General features: G+C 34.5%; 1 protein-coding gene across 4 annotated transcripts; it reads left to right on the forward strand.

Moving 5' to 3' along the window:
• Positions 1–5,978: 5,978 nt before the first annotated feature.
• On the forward strand, positions 5,979–21,679 carry LOC147382382 (putative E3 ubiquitin-protein ligase ARI8). 4 transcript variants are annotated; one of them, XM_086428957.1, is made up of 16 exons: positions 5,979–6,177; positions 6,259–6,410; positions 7,761–7,885; positions 8,181–8,286; positions 8,445–8,535; positions 8,963–9,135; positions 9,423–9,527; positions 9,636–9,724; positions 11,120–11,227; positions 11,969–12,059; positions 12,185–12,274; positions 15,158–15,205; positions 16,932–17,003; positions 17,153–17,252; positions 17,393–17,519; positions 21,005–21,679. In XM_086428957.1, the coding sequence occupies exons 2-16, from the start codon at positions 6,267–6,269 to the stop codon at positions 21,276–21,278; spliced, it is 1,743 nt and encodes a 580-aa protein (XP_086285083.1). In that variant the 5' UTR covers positions 5,979–6,177; positions 6,259–6,266; the 3' UTR covers positions 21,279–21,679. The 4 variants fall into 4 exon arrangements, with proteins under 4 accessions (XP_086285083.1, XP_086285084.1, XP_086285081.1 ...); XM_086428958.1 differs by having other exon boundaries at positions 5,979–6,148; XM_086428955.1 differs by having other exon boundaries at positions 5,979–6,410.
• Positions 21,680–21,882: the final 203 nt, after the last annotated feature.

The raw sequence follows: 21,882 nt of genomic DNA on the forward strand, positions 1-21,882 counted from the left end.
CCTATTTCCCATGATTTTGTGGTTTACAGATGGAATTTGTGTCAAAGCCGACAACCCAATTTCTGAGTTTTGAACCAAACCAGTTTCAAAACTTGAATCAAAATTGGTTGAATTGGTCGGTGAATCAATACCATGAGTAGCAACATTGCTGTGACAGTGAGACCAAAGATAAATATATGTAGAAATTCAGCGTAGTCCCGAGATTTATTAAAGTTTCTTTACTGAGAAGGTGAAAATGGAAGATAGTTATGGTTTTCCATGATTGTTGCAGAGAGAAGAGAAGAGAAGGGTAAGAGAAGTTGAGAGAAGGCAATTTTGAGAGGGAAGAATGCCTCTTTATAATTGAAAGTTTGTTTTCGATTATTTAGTGGGAATGGGATTCCTAGTACTACTGCACTACTACTTTCTAAATTCTAATTAGACGGTACTTTTTAAAACTAAAAAGATAGAAATACCCCTATTGTATAGTTTAACTTTTTTGAATTTAACAGTGTAAACCAACATTTTTATAGCAAAATTGAACCTAACGATATTACTTGATTTTGTTGTCTAAGTCTCCTAAAACTTTCCTAATTTCATATTTATTTATTTTTTTAATTATTCATTAAAGAATTCGGAAAGGAAGCATCGTATTGTAGTGCAAGTGGAATTGAATGATGGTTTTCAAAATGGAATTTTAGTAATACCCCTTGAAAAAGTGGCAATATTAGGTTTATCTCCCTGCAAATTAGTGGTGCACACTAGATTGGGCCAAACCGAGAACTGAGCTAACCCAAAGTCTTTTGGATTGGATTGGTTCGATTTTAGCATGATTCGGTTCGGTTCTGGATTGTAAAAAAAAATGATTGATTCGGTTTGACTTAGATTTTGATTTAGGGGTAAATAGAATCGAACAAACTGAGAACCGAACCAATATATGTATATTTATTATATATATTTAAAAATAAAATAAACCCAAAGACAAAACGTCAAACCTATCTTTTTTTCATCTATTCTCTCTTCTTCTTCAAGTGCTGTGAAGACAAACCCCTAGCCGTTGTCTCCCTCACCAACCATGTCGCCATCTTGCTACTCACCACCTCATCAAAAAATCGAAGAGGTTACCTAGCTCTCTCTTTCTTTTTGTCTCACAAAACTGTCCAACATGTTAGGATTCTTTCAGATTTGAGGATGAAAAAGGGTAGTTAGTCTAACTAAGTTAGTAAGATTTGAAAACTTACTAAAGGTCGTTAAACTCACCTTGTGACATCCAAAATATGGTCGATGCTTCAAAGATGTAGAGTACAAAATTCTATGATCTTTCAAAAAAAGAAAAAAAAAATATTTTTTATAGTTACATTTTAATTTTAAAATTTGGAGTTTGTGAGAATTCAGTAACTGTCCATTTTGAAACCTTGGATCAAGCTCAAAGATCATTTTTTTTAAATATATTTTTATTGAATCAGATTTTTTTCCATGAAATCTATAAGGCTATGATATTGGATTGTTGATTTGGTAATCCATTTGAGTTCAAGGACTCTTAGTTAAATTTGAAATCTTACAAAATTATAAGAAAAGTGTTTCTTTTCACAATACACATCCCTCATCAAAGTCACGAAAGAGTTAGAAGATGTAGGAGAAACCAAAATGCTGGACAGTCCAATGATTTCAATGAACGCTAAAGGGTTCAGTGTGTTAAATCATATTTTGTAATTTGTTAAAAAATAATATTTTTTTTAAAATTTTTTTTTACTCTTTTTTAGTAATTTTTCCTAATTTCTATTACATCATATAATCTATAAACACCTAAAATTTAGAGCAAATTAAGCCTTTGAACTAATTCCAATCATATCAAGTAGCCCCATTGATTTCTGACCATATGATTCGAACATTTTATTATTGGAGTTATGGATATATGAGGTTCAAAGTAAAAGATTTATAAAAAAATTGTCATTGGGTTTGTTGGTCGACTAATTAATAAATGAAAATGTTAAAAGATGCTATGTTGGCATTGTTGGATCCAAAATCTTGGTAATATATATATCATAGAGTGGGGCTGTTGTCCAATTGATATGTTGCTTAATGAAATTTGTCATTTCCTTTTGAATTTTAATAATAAACTTGGAAACAATAAACCTCCTTAAATGGCTGAGCTTTCAGTCAGTTAGAAACCAATACTTGTATGGATTATGGGGTATGTTTTGTAAAATTTTGGATGGTCTTATTAGCTGGGAGTGGGTATTGATTAATAATTGTTTGATGTTTTCTTGTGTTTTTGTTTGTAATGTTGTATAAAGTAGAAGTTTCTTACACCACCATTCAGAAGATTGACATGTTATTCTATTAAATGGTTTGTATTTTATAGTTCATCTTGGCATAATCTATTAATAAAAATGTTAATGGAATCTCTTTGCAAACCTTTGGTTTCTACAATTTTTTGTAATACAAGATATTAGATTTCAATACTTATACTTTCTTAATAATTTAGAAGTGTTTTCGCTCTCAATATTAGTTACTAGTGTGTTGTAAGTTAATCCAATAATGAATTACCTTTCCTATAACCAATCAAAGTGATTTTTTTGTTTGTAAGCATATAGTTGTGGTTACCTTTACACCAAAATACAAGATAAAAAGTAATCAAATTGACTTGTGATTTTTAATTAAAAGATTCAAATCCCTTTTTATAGGATTTTCAGATATGGTGTGGGTTGCCCTTATTAATTAATAAGGTTTTTTTTATAATTACCTTACTTCTTTTGACATAACATTTAATGGATGTTGAATTTAATTAATTAAGAATTTATTATTTTTGTTAGATGTCAAGTATCGAAGACACGAACGTTTCAACTCTTAGTATTAAACCAATTGTTGATCATAATTTTGCAATTGACACTGCAACCTCAAAAGCAGAGGTAAGTCCCACTCGAAAGAAGCCTTGTAGATCTAAATCTGATGTTTGAGATCATTTTTAAAAAATTAAAATTGATAAAGGATAGAAGTTAAAAAGGACTAAATACAATTATTGTGGTACAGATTATAGGTGTTCAATTACTAACGGGACTAGCACATTAAAAAAACATTTGAGTAAATATTCCAAGTATCCCTATAATGGTGGGTTTGTTGAAGAATTAAAGGATGACAAAGAGTAAAATGGAGGGATTTTCTTGAAGAAAAAATCATTAAGGAGTGAGTTAAAAGTTAATTATCTTTAACCAAATTCGAGCATACATGGGTTTGTAACCAAGGCTTGAAAAAAAATTATGCTTGGCCATGGGTCACTTTCGAACTAGATAAAAATACTCTTGGATATGGGTTACCCCAGGCAAAAAAATATACTTGGCCAAGGGTTAGATACGGCTAGGCTTAACCTAGAATCTGAAACATGGCCTTTAGGTCTTATGGTTGCTTGAAAAGTAACTTGGGCCAAGCCCTTCTTTGAAAGATTTTTAGAGCTCTCAGGCTCTGCCTAGACAAACATGAAGTGTATACAATCACTTTAAAACCTTAGCTATTGTTATTGTTCATGTTTTGATAATTAAAATGGCTAGTAAGTTGGAATTGTAAATTCATCAAAAGTTAGTCACATTTTTGTAAATATCTTTAAAAAAAATATATGTTCTTTCATAAAGGTAAGTATTTTTTGTGATTTCTCATTTATGAGGGTTGTTTTACTTAAACTTGCTATCTGAACCCAACAATCACTTTGGTCTTTGCATGTTAGAATATCAATTATGATGTAGTGTATTAAGGTGCATCAAGATATACCGAATCATTATCTTATGACTAAAATGTGTGGTTAGGTAGTAGTAGTTACAAGGTTGTGTAATGATCCGAAAATTTCAGTTATAAAATATTTTCATAGTATCAGAGCCATGATTGGCTCGATCTTGTAATCAGGCTGACATGCTCCTAGTTTTTAAACCTTAGTAAAATTTGTCATCGAAGAAGAGATTTCACCTTGTTGGCCATAAACTTCCAGTCAATGCACATCCACATCACTTTGTTTCACATTGTGTCTGAGATCATACAACAAACACATTTTGTGCATTTTGGATTTTTTTTTTCAATCTTCCACCCTCCTAAAAATCATCCAACAACCAACAAAAGAAAATAAGAGGGGAAAGAAATAAAAAAGATCTCATAATCACTTGGTGAATCCGGATCCATTGTTTTCTTTGCATAGGAAACTCCATTATTATTATTATTATTATTTTGTTTTGTCGTCATAATAAAACCATGTGAAGAGATTTCCACTTTTTGAAAATAAGAAAAATATGAGAGATGTAAGATATTTTTTAGAAGACAAAATATTAGAGTCTTTTGTTATTTTACATAAGAGAATGTGTAGAGATTTCCACTTTTTGAAAATTTTTCTTTATTTCTTTCTTTAACCCTTCATTTAACTTGTCCCATAATTGCTCCTCCACCTTTTTGCATTTTTATTCACAAAAAATCTATCTTTAACTATTTTCTTCCATTTTGAACTTCCAAGACCTAGAAGAAGGAAAATTCAACTAATTATACCATATTAATTAAATTAACATTAATCAATCATGAGAAATTAAGAGTAAATATCATCAATTTGTAAAATTATTTAACACATTATGTCATATTTAGTCCACGGAACGATATGTATATATATATCTATATCTATCTATCCTACCCAATTCCAATTCAGACTCCAACCACCTTTTCCAAACCATTCTTTAATTTTTTAATACTTCATCAAACTTTCTATCTAAAAGGGAGATTCCTCTTAGGGAGTTAAACAGTAGTGTAATGATGTTCTAACACCCCCTCTGACTCACGCCCCCATCATAGAATCGTAAATTAGTTGCCTTGGGATACACTTAGTTATAAATCTTTTTCTTGTGTATCCCGAGGAAATTGTTCTACGATTCTATGATGGGGGCGTAGGGGAGCATACATTAGAAGGGGGCGTCATATTATCATGACTCTAAACAAAAATCAAGCCAAACAAAACAGAATAATAATATTAAAAAAAGAAAGAGATCTGTTATTGACACCTCAACTATTACTTATTACACCTCAAATTCTTTCATTATTGGGATTTTTCACAACACGTGCGCAATTGTCAGAATTCTGGTTCCGGTACACCATTCATTTTAATACCCAAAACATGTTTTTCCAGTGAATTTGTCACTTTTATAATCAATGAATTCGCTGATAAATTACTAGCAAAATCATTGGTATTTTATCAGTTAATTCGTAGATTATAAATATAAAAGCATGTTTTGGGAATTAAAATGAATAATGTATCAACAATTGAAATGCTAGTATTTGATCAACGAATTCGTAGATTATAAAAGTGACGAATTCACTGTAAAAACATGTTTTAAGAATTAAAATGAGCAAGTGCAAGAAATGGAGATTCACCCTTCATTATTCATCACACCCCTATTAATTTAAAACAAACTATCCAAACATTACAAAGATTTGGATCAATTATTAATCAACAGTGCAAAACATTATAACACTCATTCAAACAAATGAAAGAGAGATACCATTTGCACTCTAACTTTTACTTGTTCTCAATCATTCAATCATTCACTTATTTTATTTTGGGTGAATCTCCATTCCATGTATTAAATATGACGAAATTCTGATTTTGGTATATTGCTCATTGTAATTCACAAAACATATTTTTGTATTAAATTCATCATTTTATAATCTACGAATTCATTCGTTAATAAAATACCAACAATTTTACTTTATCAGGGATCTTGACAAATTATCAATGAATTCGTTTGATTATAATGGTGACAAATTCATTGAAAAAGCATGTTTTGGGATTAAAATTAACAGTATAGCGAAATCGGAATTTGGACGTAAGTTGTGCACGTTTTGGAAAAGATACCTTCTATTTTTAAGCGGAATGTTATAAGTAAAAGTTGGAATGTCGATGGTAGTACCTTTTATTTTTAACCGGAGAGTAATAAGTAAAAGTTGGGGTATCAATAGTAGCTCTCAAAAGGAAAATAGTGGCGAAAAAAGTCTCCATTAGATTGATTTTTCTTCTCCCTCTCTCTCTCTCCAGCAATCTTCGATAAATTCACTTTGGGTTTCTCGATTTCTCCTCAAACCGATCATCTCAGTCTCTCATCGATCGACTCCTCTGCAAATATCAATCGCGATTTTGTTCGATTTGGCGCGTTTTTATTGTGCCCTAACTTGCGAGTAATTTTTTTAATATTGTGCCCTAATTTGGGAGAAAATCTAGGATTTTATTGATTTCTGGTTTGATCGGGATGGATTCAGAGGATGACATGCATGATGCGAACGATGTGGACTCTCTTGACGACTTCTACAGCGGAGATACAGCCATGGCGAGCGATGACGATGAAGGAGACTATGAGTTCATCGATAACGACTCTGATGATTCGGATGACACCACATCGCATCGAAAACAGGTGAATTATTGTCTCCAAGATTTAAAAACTTGCACCTTTTCTGTTTCTATAAACTTTGTCTTCGATTTTGTTTAAGAAGTTCTTTTTAATTAGAGATTTTTATTTTTTCTGCCTTTTGTTTTGGTAATAATTTGTTGTTTTGTGATGATTTGATGTTGAAATTGGGACTGAAGGGTTCTATCCATTATTTTGTTACAGTTTAAAGGTTTAGTGTAAAGTATTGAGCTTTTCAGTTAAATATTGAATAAAAAAGTGGTCAATTTTGTGGATAATGTATGATTTTTTAGGTTTAATTAGGGAAAATGTTTTGTATTGTAATTGGACAAAAAGATAGTGCATTGGTTGTTCATGGTCGGCCTCTCTTATGGAGATTGAACTTGAATTATTAATCTTTAGTTTTTAAGTTTGCAATATTTAGGGTTTCATCTTTTAAGACCAATTCAAACTGGATCTCCTTGTTTGATGTTTCTTGGACTGAATGGGCACATTTTTGCCGCAAACCGGACATCTAAATGAACCGAATGTGACCAAGTTTGGAGCTTTTTTTTTTTGATAAGTAAGTTTGGAGCTGATTTTATTTTGTATTAATTAACAATAAAGTGAAAATTTGCTGAGATGTTTACACCTACTATTTGATCATCATCATCAATTCCTTATCCCAAAGGTTTGGGGTGGGCTTACTGCTCCTATTTGATAATCTATGAAATTTTATAAATAGATAAAAGAAAGGGAAGATTCCCTTATAGAGCTTTGTAGTTTGTATCTTACATACGATTAAGTGGGAAAAGAATTTGTTATTTGCATCTTTGCCAATATGAGTTATTTGTCATTTTGTTTAGAGTCTTTCTGATTTTGGGATTTTCTTATGAGGCCAGGATCTTAATATAAATTGTCTTGGTGATGAATGGGAAATCTAACTAGAGTAAATGTGTAAAGAGACCTATCATGTAGTGACTGTTTCACAATTTTCATGATACTCGTTGGGGACTTGCTACCTCTTGTACTAAATATTTATTTATTTCTTCATCTTTTTTTTTGGTGTGGTTGTTGGTCTTGCTTTGTGAAATTGGCATAGTTAAGCATATGACATAGATGCATGTGCGCATGTTTTTCTAAAATTACCATTTTTAAGGGATATGCATATGTATTTGTGTGCATATGCGTGTTTGGATTCTATGAAGTTTACGTCATTTCAACTTTAATATTTTTGAGGACATGCTTTAATGTAGAAGAGGATTGGAATTTATCTATCCTCTTCTCCCTTCCCATGTTTTTTTTTGAAATTTGTTTCCTATTATTTTTGTTGTTTTTTATTTGATTTCAATTCAAACTGTTCTGTTCTCATTTCAGCAGAATTATACCATTTTGAGTGAGGCTGAGATACGTCGACATCAGGAGGAAGATGTCACAAGGATAGCTACTGTTCTTTCCATATCAAGAGTTTCAGCTAGCATACTCCTCCGCCACTATAATTGGTAAAATTCCATCCCTTTTGTGCTTGCAATGTAAATAGATCTTTATTTTCTTTCTAGATGTTTTTTTTCTTTCCTTGTACGAGTTTAATGCTAGGCATCCTAATTCAGTAGGAATACTTTTTTAGTTTTTGATTTCCTTGTACACGTGATGCAAAGTGTGCGCATGTGCTGCACATTTCATTCTATCTAGTTGTCACTTTTTAGGCTTCATCCTTATATGATAGACTTTGGATAACCTAACTTTTACTATTTTTTTTTCATGTTCTGAAGAAGTTTATGTATTTGGATTACGTAGGAGTGTTAGTAAAGTGCATGATGCATGGTTTGCGGATGAAGAAGAAGTTCGCAAGATTGTTGGCTTGTTAGAGAAACCAGTTGTCCAATTTCCAAATGCTAAGGAAGTAAGTGATCTACTTGTTATTTGGTGATTCAATCTTTAACTTGATAATGATATTTGTCTAGAAGATGTGGACGTCTTCTGCTAGGGTAGTATGCTATATTCTTCTATTATTCCCATTTCTGCTCAGTATTTATTTGAAGCACGTGCTCATGGTTGCAGCTGACTTGTGGGATCTGTTTTGAAACCTATCCTTGTGATAGGATTAATGCTGCTGCTTGTGGTCATCCCTTTTGTAGCTTGTGCTGGACAGGTCTGGTTTTAATTTCTCTTAAGAACGTAGAATTGAAATTTTCATTTTTTTTTATTAGTTCTGAATTTAAGCCACTTAAACTTGTTGCTGGTCACATAGGGTGTACTACAAACCTGTTCGTTTAGAAAAATTATTTTTACATTTACTATTGTTTCCCTCCACTGAAATCTATATTTTAACCGACCTAACTCTCCCTGTGACGAACTTTAGTTGCTTAGTTGCAAGTTGATAACTTTCATCTCAATGTTCTTTAGTTGAGAACTTATTAATAGTAAGATTTGCAAAATTTATTCCAATGATTTAATTCTGGTCAAAACACTTGTGATTGGTACAGTTTTTTGCATACCCCTTGTTTTGTTTAAATTGAGAAAAAAATAGTAATACTACTACTGCTGAGATAATCTTAGTTTTTCCCCCCTTCTTATAGGTTACATAAGCACATCAATTAATGATGGCCCCGGATGTTTGATGTTGCGATGTCCCGATCCATCTTGTGGTGCTGCTATTGGTCAAGACATGATCAACATATTGGCTTCTGATGAAGATAAGGAGAAGTATTCCCGTTACCTCCTTAGGTCTTTTGTCGAAGACAATAGAAAGGTAGATCCAAGTCTCAAAACTTTGATCATCAGCGAACCTTTATCCCAAAGATTTTGGGTTGGCTAAACGAACCCTGTTACTCCATTATTGCATAAGCATCGTAGTTCCTCCTTTCCTAGCCTTAGTGTTCAACATGCTCAGGCTTATAACATTGAATTTGAGCTTTGCTTCAAATATTGATTTTCATCACTAATACTGTTCATTTGTCTATTAACTTTTTCTAGCATTTAGGTAATTATTTTTCTTGCTGTCTTCATTGTTGTTAATATTTCCTTTTCTTTTTCTAGACCAAGTGGTGCCCTGCTCCAGGCTGCGATTATGCTGTAGATTTTGTTATTGGTAGTGGGAGCTATGATGTTTCTTGCCACTGCACTTATAGCTTTTGTTGGAACGTAAGTTTCTTCTGAGTAGTTTGGTAAATATAGATTATTTTCCCCCCTCAGCAGTAGTGGTTGTGTATCATTTGAGCTCTCTAAATCTTTTGCAATATAACCTTGTAGTGCACTGAGGAAGCTCACCGCCCAGTGGATTGTGGCACCGTGGCCAAGTGGATTTTAAAGAATAGTGCAGAGTCTGAAAACATGAATTGGTACAGTATAAGACCATAGTATCTAAATTTGTATTAATGAGCACTTTTTGTGTTATTGCATTGTCTTGGATTCCTGTGCTTTGAATTTGTGGATTTTTTAGTCCAAATTTAATATCATGGTGAGTAATGGTTATGTTCGTTGGATTCTTCTTTTGTGTGTTCATATGCTTGATCTGACTTGCTTATGAATCTTGGGCCGTTGGCTATTATCTCCTGGTTCAAAGATCCTCTTTGAACCATGTTTCTGTGAATATTGAGTTTTAAAAAAATTAAGAAAGTTGTTGCATATCATATGGTTCATCTAATGATTATTTCATGCATGGTATGTGGCTGTAATTTCATTAATTGTGGAGGGATCCTCGGAGAAGAATATAGACTGGGGATCCGAAATTTGTTAAGAATCATAGACTTGCAAATATTTTGGATAGAAGCAGATTCTGTTTGGCCATACCTTTTTTTCTCTGACTCTTTAGTCAAGGATGGTTTAGACAATTTTTCCTTGTACACACATATTGTCATCGATCTGGTTTTCCTTCTTAATACTTTTTTTCTCTATGTTGTAGGATGTTCAATCTAGATACATTTAGTAAGAAAAAAAGAAAAAAAAATGCGAACTTTATATTAATGAGAATTGCATGGCCATTGTCCATTGACTGTCTTTGCTATTATAGCCTATTACCATCAAATATGAGCTATATTTATACAGTCCTCTGCTTTGTCATTTTTCTATGTGCTCTCTTATTTATTTTGAAAATCCTTTCACTTACTTGCAGTTCTTAGGGGCGAAGGTTAAACAAGACCCTAAAAATATTTCCTTTTAAGTTCCACACACGTAATTCCTTACTGAGCGTTCCTGCCATTATTTTGTCTCCACTTTACAAATGGAAGAGGAGAAAAGAGGAATTTATATAGTGATCTCCCAGCAAGAAACATTGAATTTTCAAACGTACCTTAAAAGGGTTAACTGAGGCAGTGAGTTCAGTTGGTATTGGAGAACAAAAATAGGTTCTGTTCTATTTTATATCATAAAAAATAAGGAGTTAAAACTAGCAACGTCTGTCAGTGACCTTTCTGCTCCCCTCTTTGGTGTTCCTACTTCCTAGATTTCTTCCATTAACAAACTCCTTTAAATTAATGAGAATTATCTTATTTAGACCCCCACTCCCTACTTCAATGTTGATTGATTATTTTTCTAGTTCATGTTCAGTTGAATAATGTATGTATCAATGTACTTTTCGGTTCATTATTGTTGGAATTTAAGCATTTGTCTTGGCAAATATTTCATCTTTCGATGTATCGATTTTCCATATTCCCTCTCTCTCTCTCTTTTGATAAGTATCGATTTTCCATATTTTCTGCACCTATACTAATATTTTTTGTTGATGCAATGATCAGGATATTAGCCAATTCCAAGCCTTGTCCGAAATGCAAGCGGCCAATTGAGAAAAATCAGGGTTGCATGCATATTACTTGCACTCCTCCTTGTAAATTCGAGTTTTGCTGGTAAAATTGTTATACCTTTATTATAAATATATTTGTAGATATGGATTTTTCTTTCCCTAATCAGTAATCACTTCTGTTTCTTTTTGGTCACAGGAAAATTATTACTTATAGAAACAAATGCTCATTTGCATGCACTCTGTATGAAGAAAATTGTTACTCGAGTGAAGATTTATTTATTTACTTATATATTTCATAAGAAATAAAGAACAGGGATACTATGTTAAAAAGATTGAAGGAAACAATATTAAAGCACATAGCTATAGAAGGCCAAGGTAGAAATTGAAGAACAAAGCTAAATGCTGACACAATCCCTACACTAAACTAAGAGAGACTCTTCTTGTGTTGCACATTCAATCCCTCTCCTATAAAGAGGCAAGAGATATAGAGAGGGTTAGAGGGTTGTTTATGCATTGCACAAACGATCGGTTATAAAAACATCAAAATGAGATGGTTCATAAATGTGAATAAAGAAGAGATTTTTTTTCCTTGAAAGTTACCTATCGGAGTCATTTATATGTAAGTTTATGAGCATTTTATTTGTGTGTAGAACACAATATTAAATTGCATGTAAAGACGGTGATTAGCGCCTGCTTATGGATCTAGGCATCAATGGTCTAAGCTTTTGCTACACTGATGTGAATCTTCAATTACACTGCCCTAGATTAGCCATTTCTTCTTTTTTGCATGGTCTTCTATCTTGTTTCCTCTTTATGCATGACCTTTACTTATTTGTGCTTGAAGGCTATGCCTTGGTTCATGGTCGGATCATGGTGAGAGGACAGGTGGTTTCTATGCATGCAATCGCTATGAGACAGCAAAGCAAGAGGGAGTGGTACATGCTACTGTTCTTGCTGTTTGTCATTTAAAATAATATTTTGGTCTGATATGGTCAATTGAACATGTGATATTATCTTGTGTTTTACTAATTCCATCCTTTATTTATTTTATTGCTTACAGTATGATGAGACTGAGAAAAGGAGAGAGATGGCTAAGAACTCTTTAGAAAGATACACTCATTATTATGAAAGATGGGCAACCAACCAGTCGGTATGCGCTTTTTTGTCGACTCTCTTATCTTTGTTATTGTGCTGAAAGTGGGGCATGGTTTCAATATGTGTCAGCAATGTTACTAAGCATATTTCAACTCTTTGGTGCTTGCTATATATTACCCCCTTGTATTTAATAGTTTGAGCATTTTCATAGTCTATATTTTGGGAGTACGCATTTTTCTTTACTTCCATTGTGTATTTATTAGTTTTTGGTGACATCTCCAAACTTAGGACTACATTACATAAATGTGGGCTTCTATGTTCTCTCTTAGTTATCACCCATTTTTTCTGCGTCCAGGTATAGCACAAAATGATTACAATGAACATGATTCCATTATAAATTATATGCCGTCTTTTTACTCTTTACCTCATTTATGGACTATGCTTGCCATCTAACTCATGAATGTAAGCATATATGTAAACCTATGTAATTTTCTCTATGTACATTAGTCACTTGTGTAAAGTGAAGGCTATCAGGCCATCTCATCAGGTGTCGATGATCGTCACTTTTCTCGTTGGAATTGTCTTGAGGCATAAGAAGCCACATTCGTTTTCTGATGAACATTCCTTAGAGTAGGGACTTCCTAGTGAGGAGAGTGGTCTATTCACCATTCGATTCAGTTGAAAGTCATATGGTGCCTAAAGAGCAACGAGGTGCGGTGATTTTGGTGCATGACACAATAAACATGGTAATGGCAATAATTAGATAGTGATATAAGATGGCGAGACCGAAGGTGTTGGATGGTGAAGTAGCGTGTTTCTCTGTATGGAAAGTAGTGATCTCAAGGACCTATGTTGACCAAGTGCATGACACCGACATGATGCACCAGGGCCAACAATGCTAAAAACAATGTCTTGCCAGACTTGAGCCAGGGAAGCTAAGGAAATGTCATAGAGGACAGTGATAACAATTAACTAGACCTAGGGCACCGAAACTAAAAGACTAAAGCGGGGACAACAATAGTGAATATTTATATTTATACAAGAAAGAAACATTTTATAATTGCATAAGCTACTTCATTCAATTAACTATTGTATATTTATCACAAAGATATAACTAAATATTATTTTTTGTATTTATTACTATTTTATATTCAAGTTGTTTGTAAATGCTCCAATAATGTTGCATTCTTGCAGCGATAAAGAAATAAAAGAAAAGAAGAATAAGAAAAGAAATTGAAGTAAATAAAAGGAAATGCGACTAAGATTATGCAATTTTAAAAATCCTGGGAAAAGTGGAAAATTGACATGTGAGGTGTTACGTTTTCACCACAACCACAAACACACACACACTAGAGCATATGCCTTTTCATACCTCTTGGTCTGAGGCGCATGTCTATATATATATATATATATATATATATATATATATATTTTAACGTTTCTTCGTAGTTCCTCAAGGTATTTTCAGTGAGCCTCTCTCCAAACACACCTTGAGCTTCAACTTTGAAGTAGTTTTCTAGACCTTAGGATTTAGGCCTTTGTATTATTTTCTTTATTTTTTATTTTTTGTCTTTCAAAAGAGAAATCAGTGTAGTTAGGGGCAAAAGGCGCACTTAGGCCTAAAGGCCTCATTGGTGCTTGGGGCACAAGGCACAGTATATGTTATTGTAAATTATCAAACAATTAATATTGAAAGATGTGTTCTAGATATTTTTCAATTATAATATGTATAAATACGAGTTTTATAAACAAGTTAAAGAATTTAGCACTTCAAGAAGAGGAAGAAGAACGATCAACACTAGCAGAAAAATTAGAGGAATAACAATAAGCAAGCTCCCAACATGTATTGTTGCTGCTACAACACATCATCAATTTGGGCCATCTGTGGGCGGGTTTGGGCCTGGCTTGGTTGAGTTCTAACCCGACCCTAAAGAGGCGGGCTCTACTTTAGACTAACTTTATACCCCTATTGAGCCTAAGTTGACTAAGCTCTAACGGGCTCAAACTGAATTAAAGTGAAAAAATGTAAAACATTCAACATTTTTAATAGTAAAAAATAGTATCTCCCAAATAAATCTTTTTTGTGTAAAGATTATACAATTAAATATGAAATTATGTTTTATTTAAACAAAATAAATTTATTTTATCCAGCTTTTAGTGAGGTGTAAACCTGGTGCTTCTTGTACCTTGACTGAGACACTGTCAAGGTGTGCCCCTTGGTACGCCTCACATGTGTTACCGCACCTTCGGCACACCTTGTCTTGAGAGGGCACCTGAGGCTCACCAAAGCACTTGGCTTGACTACGTTGATAGTAATAACATTTTTGTTATTTTACCTATGAAGAAAATAAAAAACTTTTTTGTCATATCAATTCACTTTCATAGCTAGTTCAAAACAAAAAAAAGGTAGTTTATTCTCTTTGCTACTGTTGTTTTAAGTAAACTGTATGTGGTTTTTGAAATAATATTCTGGCTAATGGATTTCATGATTTTCTCTTTTAATCCATTATGCATTTCCTATTTAACAAAGATATGGACATGTGTCTTTGTCCAACATAGGCATGAAAGTTTCAGGGATACTGGCCTCCACAAAATCTGTTATGTCAGCAAGTCCATACAGTTTATTTTATATATTGAATGACTTTTTATTTAATAGTTTAGTTCATGTTGTTTCTGCTGTAAATAAAGAGTGTATTTAGATATGCTGATAAACAATATAACTTATAGCTGAAAAAATTATTTGAATAAATTAAAAGTGATTTAAGTATGTCAACATGTCTGACATGTGTCCAACATTAGAAAGCTCATAAATTGATTTCCTTGTTACATAGAACAACTCAAATCTGTTTACTTGCTGACACTTGCACTTGCTGAATTTCTTATCATATATCTGACTGTAATTTGAAATCTTGGTTTTTTTCCCTTCCCAAAATGTCAGTCAAGGCAAAAGGCACTTTCAGATTTACAGAAAATGCAAGCTGTGGATGTAAGTGAAATTCTCTTTATTCTTCCATATTTTGGTCAGGTGAGATATCTAAAATTCATTATTAGTTCGTCAAATGGCCTTCTGATTTAGAGGGACTTCTGCCATCTGAGTCCAATCAAATTAGTCCTAGAAATGATATTGAAATGCATAAGTTAAAAATTCCAATATAATTTGACACTAAATATATTTGTATCTTCACAATTTTTTCTTGATTTGATCAAGTTACTATGCGTATGTTCAAGCAATCTTATATAATACAATGGCTAAGCTAGTTATTACTGACTTTGTTGGAAGCAATTGTGCACTCAACCGGCTTAAAAATATTCACAGCAGATTTATTCTCAAAAGAGGATCTAGTTATGTTCTTCCTCAACCATTCTTATTTGTTATTGTTATTTTTTTCTTTTTCTTTATTCTCTTTTGTTTGGTTGGGCGTTTTTTGAGTTTATTTGATTCCTCTAGTGCCATGTTTTACTGCGTACTTGAAGATTTGACTTGTGTGGGACCCTTTGTTGATTTTTTTAATCACTATTATTTGATTCATCTGCTGCCATGTTTTACTGCGTACTTGACGATTTGGCTTGTGTGGGACCCTTTGTTGAATTTTTTAATCACCAGATGCAAACTGTTGGCATTGTCATCACCTACTCTTTATCCCAAATAGTGGAGCTAGTGGCATGAATATTTGTTTTTTTCCATTCAACTTTATTGGAGCTATATCTTTTGTCATAGCATGTGTCTTTAATTTTTTTTCCCTTTCTAATGAAATCCACGTCATATTTGGACTTTGTGCACCTTCTGTGATCCTTTTACTTGCCCAAAAGCACTCTGTCGCACTGGGTTTTGTTGGTCTTTCATGTACATGTGTAAACAATCTCAATGGACTGTCCATTATTTTATCTTTTGATGTGATTTTTTTAATAAATTCCATCAATATTGTCATTTCTAATTTTTGTTGGATATTACAAAGAAGAAAAATAAAAGAAAAGATGTAGTGATATTTTTAATTTGGTTCTTCAAGTTGGGATGATACCTTCGCAGAAAGAAAATACCAGAATGTGGTAAACTCTGTAAAGCATGGTACTTGTGCGGTTCACATTCAGTCTTCTGGTGTAAAGTCTTTTAAGGACTTCTGGGGTAGCTTTTTTAAGGACTTAATGTTCAGGAGAGATGGTCTAAAGGGGAGAGAGATTGATTGTACCGTTTTTGTATCCCTTATTTCTTGTCTCTTTATAATTGGTAGGTTTCTGCTTGAACTTATCTTTCTTTTGATTTCTAGTGAAACTTCCTACCAATCCAAAAAAAAAGGTGCTTCACATTCAGGGATATGCAATCAACTGTTTAACAGGCCGGTTTGAGGAGTTTCAGGCCTAAAATTGATCCATTATGATGGATCCTAATCATTAGTTTTCGAACTTCATTTAAAAACCATTTTGGAATTTCATGTAACCTTCTGGCAACAAAAAAATGCCACATATCTGATGGTTAGGGCCCCCCTAGCAGGTTAATATCTACATGGGAGGATGGACCGATAACAGTGGTTCCTACTTCTTAATACAACCATGACCAAGAGTAGGGAGTATAGTCTTTTTCCAACCTACCGTCAAAAATTCTTATTATTGTCGAGAGAATCAATTTTGTTTTTGTGCTGCTATAATTTGTTTAAAGATACTGATCTGAGATAGAAGTAAATTTTTGAGGTAGTTGAAGACTTGGTTTTTTGCAGATCGAGAAGCTGAGTGACAAACAATGTCAGCCCGAGTCACAGCTCAAATTCATAACAGAGGCGTGGCTACAGGTAAATCTTAGTAACTATCACCACTTGAAATCCATCTTCCTTTTTTTTTTAAAGATCGGTAAGCCTGTTTTTAATGAGTTTAGTAAATCCATGTTCCTTTTTCCACTTGAAATCTGATATATTTACTTCAACATTTGGTGTGTCTGCAGATAATCGAATGCAGGCGTGTGTTGAAGTGGACCTATGCCTATGGATTTTACCTTCCTGAGCATGAACATGCGAAGAGACAATTCTTTGAGTACCTGCAAGGTAGCTTCGTTCTGCTTTTATCGTTGTTTGTGGTTTTTTTTTTTATATAAAATTTTTATTATTATTTATAGTTCTGATCCAAAACAAGCATCATCATTCCACAATGTGCATTGTTCTTACTTCTCTATTTGGTTCTGTAGGTGAGGCTGAGGCTGGATTAGAACGGCTCCATCAATGTGTAGAGAAGGAATTACAAGTTTATCTTAATGCAGAATGTCCATCCAAAGACTTCAATGAGTTCCGTACAAAGCTAGCTGGTCTGACCAGGTAATTTCTAGGTTGAATTTTTTTTTTTTGGGGTGTTGGGGTTGAGGGCGGGGTTTTTTTTGATCCAGGCATACCATAATTATCCTAGAACTAGGAAAAGTTACTATTTTTAATAATTATATTTATCCATAAATATCTTAGAACTATGGAAAGTTACAATTTTTAATAAAAATATATCTGTATAATAAAACACAATGGTGGATCTCACTCCTTTGTCTCAAGATTCATACCCCATAAGCAATGTATCTCGAGGACGTTTGTCCCTCCTCCTTTGTCTTCTTTGTTCTTCCTCTTGCCAAGAATTCTCCCAACTTTATTGTCTTTTCTCTTCTACCCCTACAACTTTCTATATTGCTTTTCCTCTTTTTTCCCTTTCCAATAATGCCCTTCCAAATTTATTGTTTTTCCTCTTTCACCCTCTAAATCCCAAAGAGGATGCCTACTGCACGGACAAACTCTAATTTATATCTAAAACTCCCCTTTTTCATGAATAAGTGGATATTGAGGGATGTGGGATGTGCCTTACCCTTCATCTTTGCAATCTGAACCTTTGATTTAACCTTGTATGGCATATTTAGTTTATCCAGGATTTAGCCATCCATATCACTATTGTTTGCTTTGTTACATTTTTTCTTTCCTCTTATTTTTTTTCTTTTATTCTCTTCAATGGATTGTTTTGCAGTATGCAGCAGATCCCATATCCCATTGTTGGTTTGACTATTGGAGAACTTTTGCTTTTACTTTGTCCATTTTATTTCCTTTTGAGTCTTCATTTTGTTGAGTGTTGTGTTATCTGCCTCCTCCGCTCCCTCCCGGGTGTCACGTGCTCACGTTTCATGCCCCACTTGTGACACCCTTGTATTCATAGTTGCGCCTTCCCCATAAGATCCGTCTTTTGGGGTAAATGGTTTGCCAACGTGGTATTAGAGCGTCAGGTTCGTATACGTCATGGGTTGGAGTCTCCTCGGAGGAATTTTCTACCCTTATGGGTGAGGGGGAGTGTTGTTTTATCCGCCTCCACTCTCGAGTGTCAGGTGCTCACATATCATGCCCCAATTCAACCTATGACCCTCTTATATTCATAGTTGTGCCTACTCTATTAGATTGGTCTTTTGGAGTAAATGTTTATTAACATGGTATTAGAGTGTTAGGTTCATATAGGTTATGAGTTCAAGTCTCCTCGAAGGAATTTTCCACTCTTATGGGTGGGGGAGTGTAGAGTGTTGTGTTATCCCCCTCCGCTCCTGGTTATCACGTGCTCACGTATCGTGCCCCAATTCGACCCGTGACCCTTTTTTATTCCTAGTTGTGCATTCTCCATCAGATCGGTCTTTTGGGGTAAATGATTGTCAACACATTTGTCTGCAGTCTACCTTATATTGTTGTCAAGCTTATTGCTATTTCCATCTTTATAGAAAAAACAAATATTCTTGCATGGATTTTATTTTATTTTGGGGGGAGGGGGGACTGTATAAACTTCCAAACTGGGATAAGATAGTCCATCCTTGGCTTCATTCGGAAGTGAAACATTTTGTCCCTCAGTAAATTCTAAAGATTTTCCTGACGGGGTGACATGAATTCCAGTTGAAACTTCGAATTATCTGTCGGCATGCTAGTCGATGTAGAAGGCTTGCACCAGTAACCAACACTCCCTTTAATTTAGACTAGAAAATTGGGAATATTTTGGTTTGTCTTCTTTTTTAGTTTTGAATGGGGAAGATCCCAGTTGCTGATGAACCCTCCATTCACCTAATCACCTCACACCAATCCCTAAAGACTCCACATATGATGGTCCATCTCCGGCTTCACTCGAAAGTGAAACAGTTTGTCCCTCAGTAAATCCTAATGATTTTCCTAATGGGGAGACATGAGTTCCAGTTGAAACTTTGAATTATTTTTTCGGTATGCAAGTTGATGTAGAAGGCTTGCACCAGTAACCAACAATCCCTTTAATTTAGACTAGAAAATTGGGAATATTTCGTTCAGTCTTCTTTTTAGTTTTGAATGGGGATATCTAATGGTGAGTCTAGTCTTCTTATCCACTGTAAATACTGTCTTTAAGCAACACAGCTGCACATATGTGGAGTCTTTAGGGATTGGCGTGGGGTGGAGGGAGGGTTCATCGGCAACTATCTGCCACTTGGGGGTTCAATTAGGAGATATTTTGGGCCTAAGTTTGACCTGATCAGGCAATCGTAACCATCCAATTGCTACATAATTTTTGACAATTTAAAATAATCTGGAGGATGATCTAAGAAGGGTGGCTCAGTGGGCTTGGTGATATTGCACTTTTATGGTTGTTTTTTTATAATGTAATTTATGAGTCATTCTAAACTGACTTCCTTCAACACTGCGCTGATGTGTTGAAAACCATAGATTTTTTTCCTTGAGATACAAGGAATTTCTTTTATGGTTATCTGCACACTGCCACATCAGTGCATGTCGAAGAAAGTCAGTTCAGCATTTTCTGTATTTAATCATGCTTTTTCAACTAAGGAAGTAGTGTTGCATTGGAGTCTGGAGTGTCAGAACAGACACTTGTCTGACATGGATATTTCACCCTCTTCAGAAGAGTCCATGCAACACAGCTCCTTAACAGATAATGTGTTTGGACCAGTGTTTTAAAAACCGGACTGGCCTTTTGGACCAGACCCATTAGCTTCTACAGGTTGAGTCAACAGAAAAAATCCAATTTAAAACAAACCAATTGGCCAACCTAGTCCAACCGGTTCATCTGGTGTAACTAGTGAGCTGACCTGGTTTGTGAAAGGACTGGTCCAATTTTTGGGTATTTTTAAATACCTCTTCACAATTTGGTGAATATTTCAGATCCATTTTATAAACTAATGGAAAAGGGTACTTTTATAGGCACCCCAGTTTTTAGTAAGGGAGCCCACATCATATACCAATGTTTTTTCTTATATGGGTTAAAAATTTCGTAATGGGCTGATGTTTGGTGAGGATGATCTCTATGGCGAGGAGACCATCCTCACCAAAAATCAGCACATTCCGAAACTTCTAACCCCATCAAAACAAGTTGAAAAATCGGGGACCGTCCATTTTTTTGAAAACCACTTTTGATGGGGTTAGAAGTTTCATAATGAGCTGATTTTTGGTGAGAACTCACCATAGAGATCATCCTCACCAAAAATCAGCTCATTATGAAACTTCTAACCCATATAGGACAAAACATTGGCTATGGCATGGGTGCCCTAGCTAAATTGCTAGGCGCCTTGAACACACGCCCAAATGATCAAACTTGCCAAGATTTTAATCAATGGACCCAAATGGATTGCTACATTGGAAAAATTACAGCACAATCTTCTAAAATTCATGTGCTTTGAAAATGGATTGACCCACCAGTCGGACCACTTTGGATGGATTGAATTAGTCAATCATACTTGTCAATGACCGGTCCGGTTTTCAAAACATTAGTTTGGAGACAGAAATTGTCTGATTTTTTCTGTATATTTTGAATGATACAGCGTGACTCGGAATTACTTTGAGAACCTGGTCCGAGCACTGGAGAATGGTTTATCAGACGTGCACTCGCACGGTGCCTGCAGCAGGGCTGCCAGTTCCAAGAGTTTGGGTGGGGGGAGCAAAGGAAAAGGTGGTAGGGGTAAGGGCATGACCTCCTCCCGATCTATTGGCCCAAGTCAGAGTGTGGATGACTCAACCCATTGGATTTGCGAGTACTGCACCTTCGCCAATGTCAAGTCTTCGACCACTTGCCAGATTTGCCATCAGCACCGGTAAGTGCTCCAGTCCCCGTACTCCTTCACAAAGGTGACTGCAAACCATACTGGGAGACGTTGAATCGGCCTTGCGTCTGGCATTTTCGAGTAACAAATTTCCTGGGGACCCATTACGACCAAGAAAGATACTCATATTATTGGTCGGTCACCTCTGATGCTGAAAATGCAATAAGAAAGCAAGAAAATGGGAATAATAAACAGAAAAAGAGGGAAACCAGCCTTACAGTCTTCAATGTTTTGTGTGTCTTGACATGATGAAGTGAACACTTGCAGTGTGTGGTAGCTTGCTCTCAAAAAATTTGTATATAGCATCTTTATCTATGTTTGGAAGTGGTTCTTGGTACTGTTACACTGACTATATAAATATATCAGTGGGCACAAATGCAAATGACTCATTTGTAATCTACCTTTGCTAATTAACACCCCCCCTCCCCCCCCTTTAAAAAGATGGTTTTTATTGCCTCTTTTAAAACAATCCCATTGTAATGTAAATGGACTTTTCAGCTGGAACGACTGATCTGTTTGCAAGGATGGATCATTAAACAAAAGAATCATCGCAGCTGTAGTAAAAATTATGTCGTTAATGTTGATTTCTTAGTAAGCCT

The sequence above is a fragment of the Akebia trifoliata genome, chromosome 16 (genome assembly GCF_017979445.1).
Source record: "Akebia trifoliata isolate Shusen 1 chromosome 16, ASM1797944v1, whole genome shotgun sequence".
NCBI lineage: Eukaryota > Viridiplantae > Streptophyta > Magnoliopsida > Ranunculales > Lardizabalaceae > Akebia > Akebia trifoliata.

Excerpts from the sequence above, each read along its gene's own strand:
- LOC147382382 (XM_086428955.1), top strand. The coding sequence starts at position 6,249 with ATGGATTCAGAGGATGACATGCATGATGCGAACGATGTGGACTCTCTT. Across the intron at positions 9,725-11,119 it reads GAGTCTGAAAACATGAATTG|GATATTAGCCAATTCCAAGC; the intron begins GTACAGTATAAG and ends TGCAATGATCAG. Across the intron at positions 15,206-16,931 it reads AGAAAATGCAAGCTGTGGAT|ATCGAGAAGCTGAGTGACAA; the intron begins GTAAGTGAAATT and ends GGTTTTTTGCAG.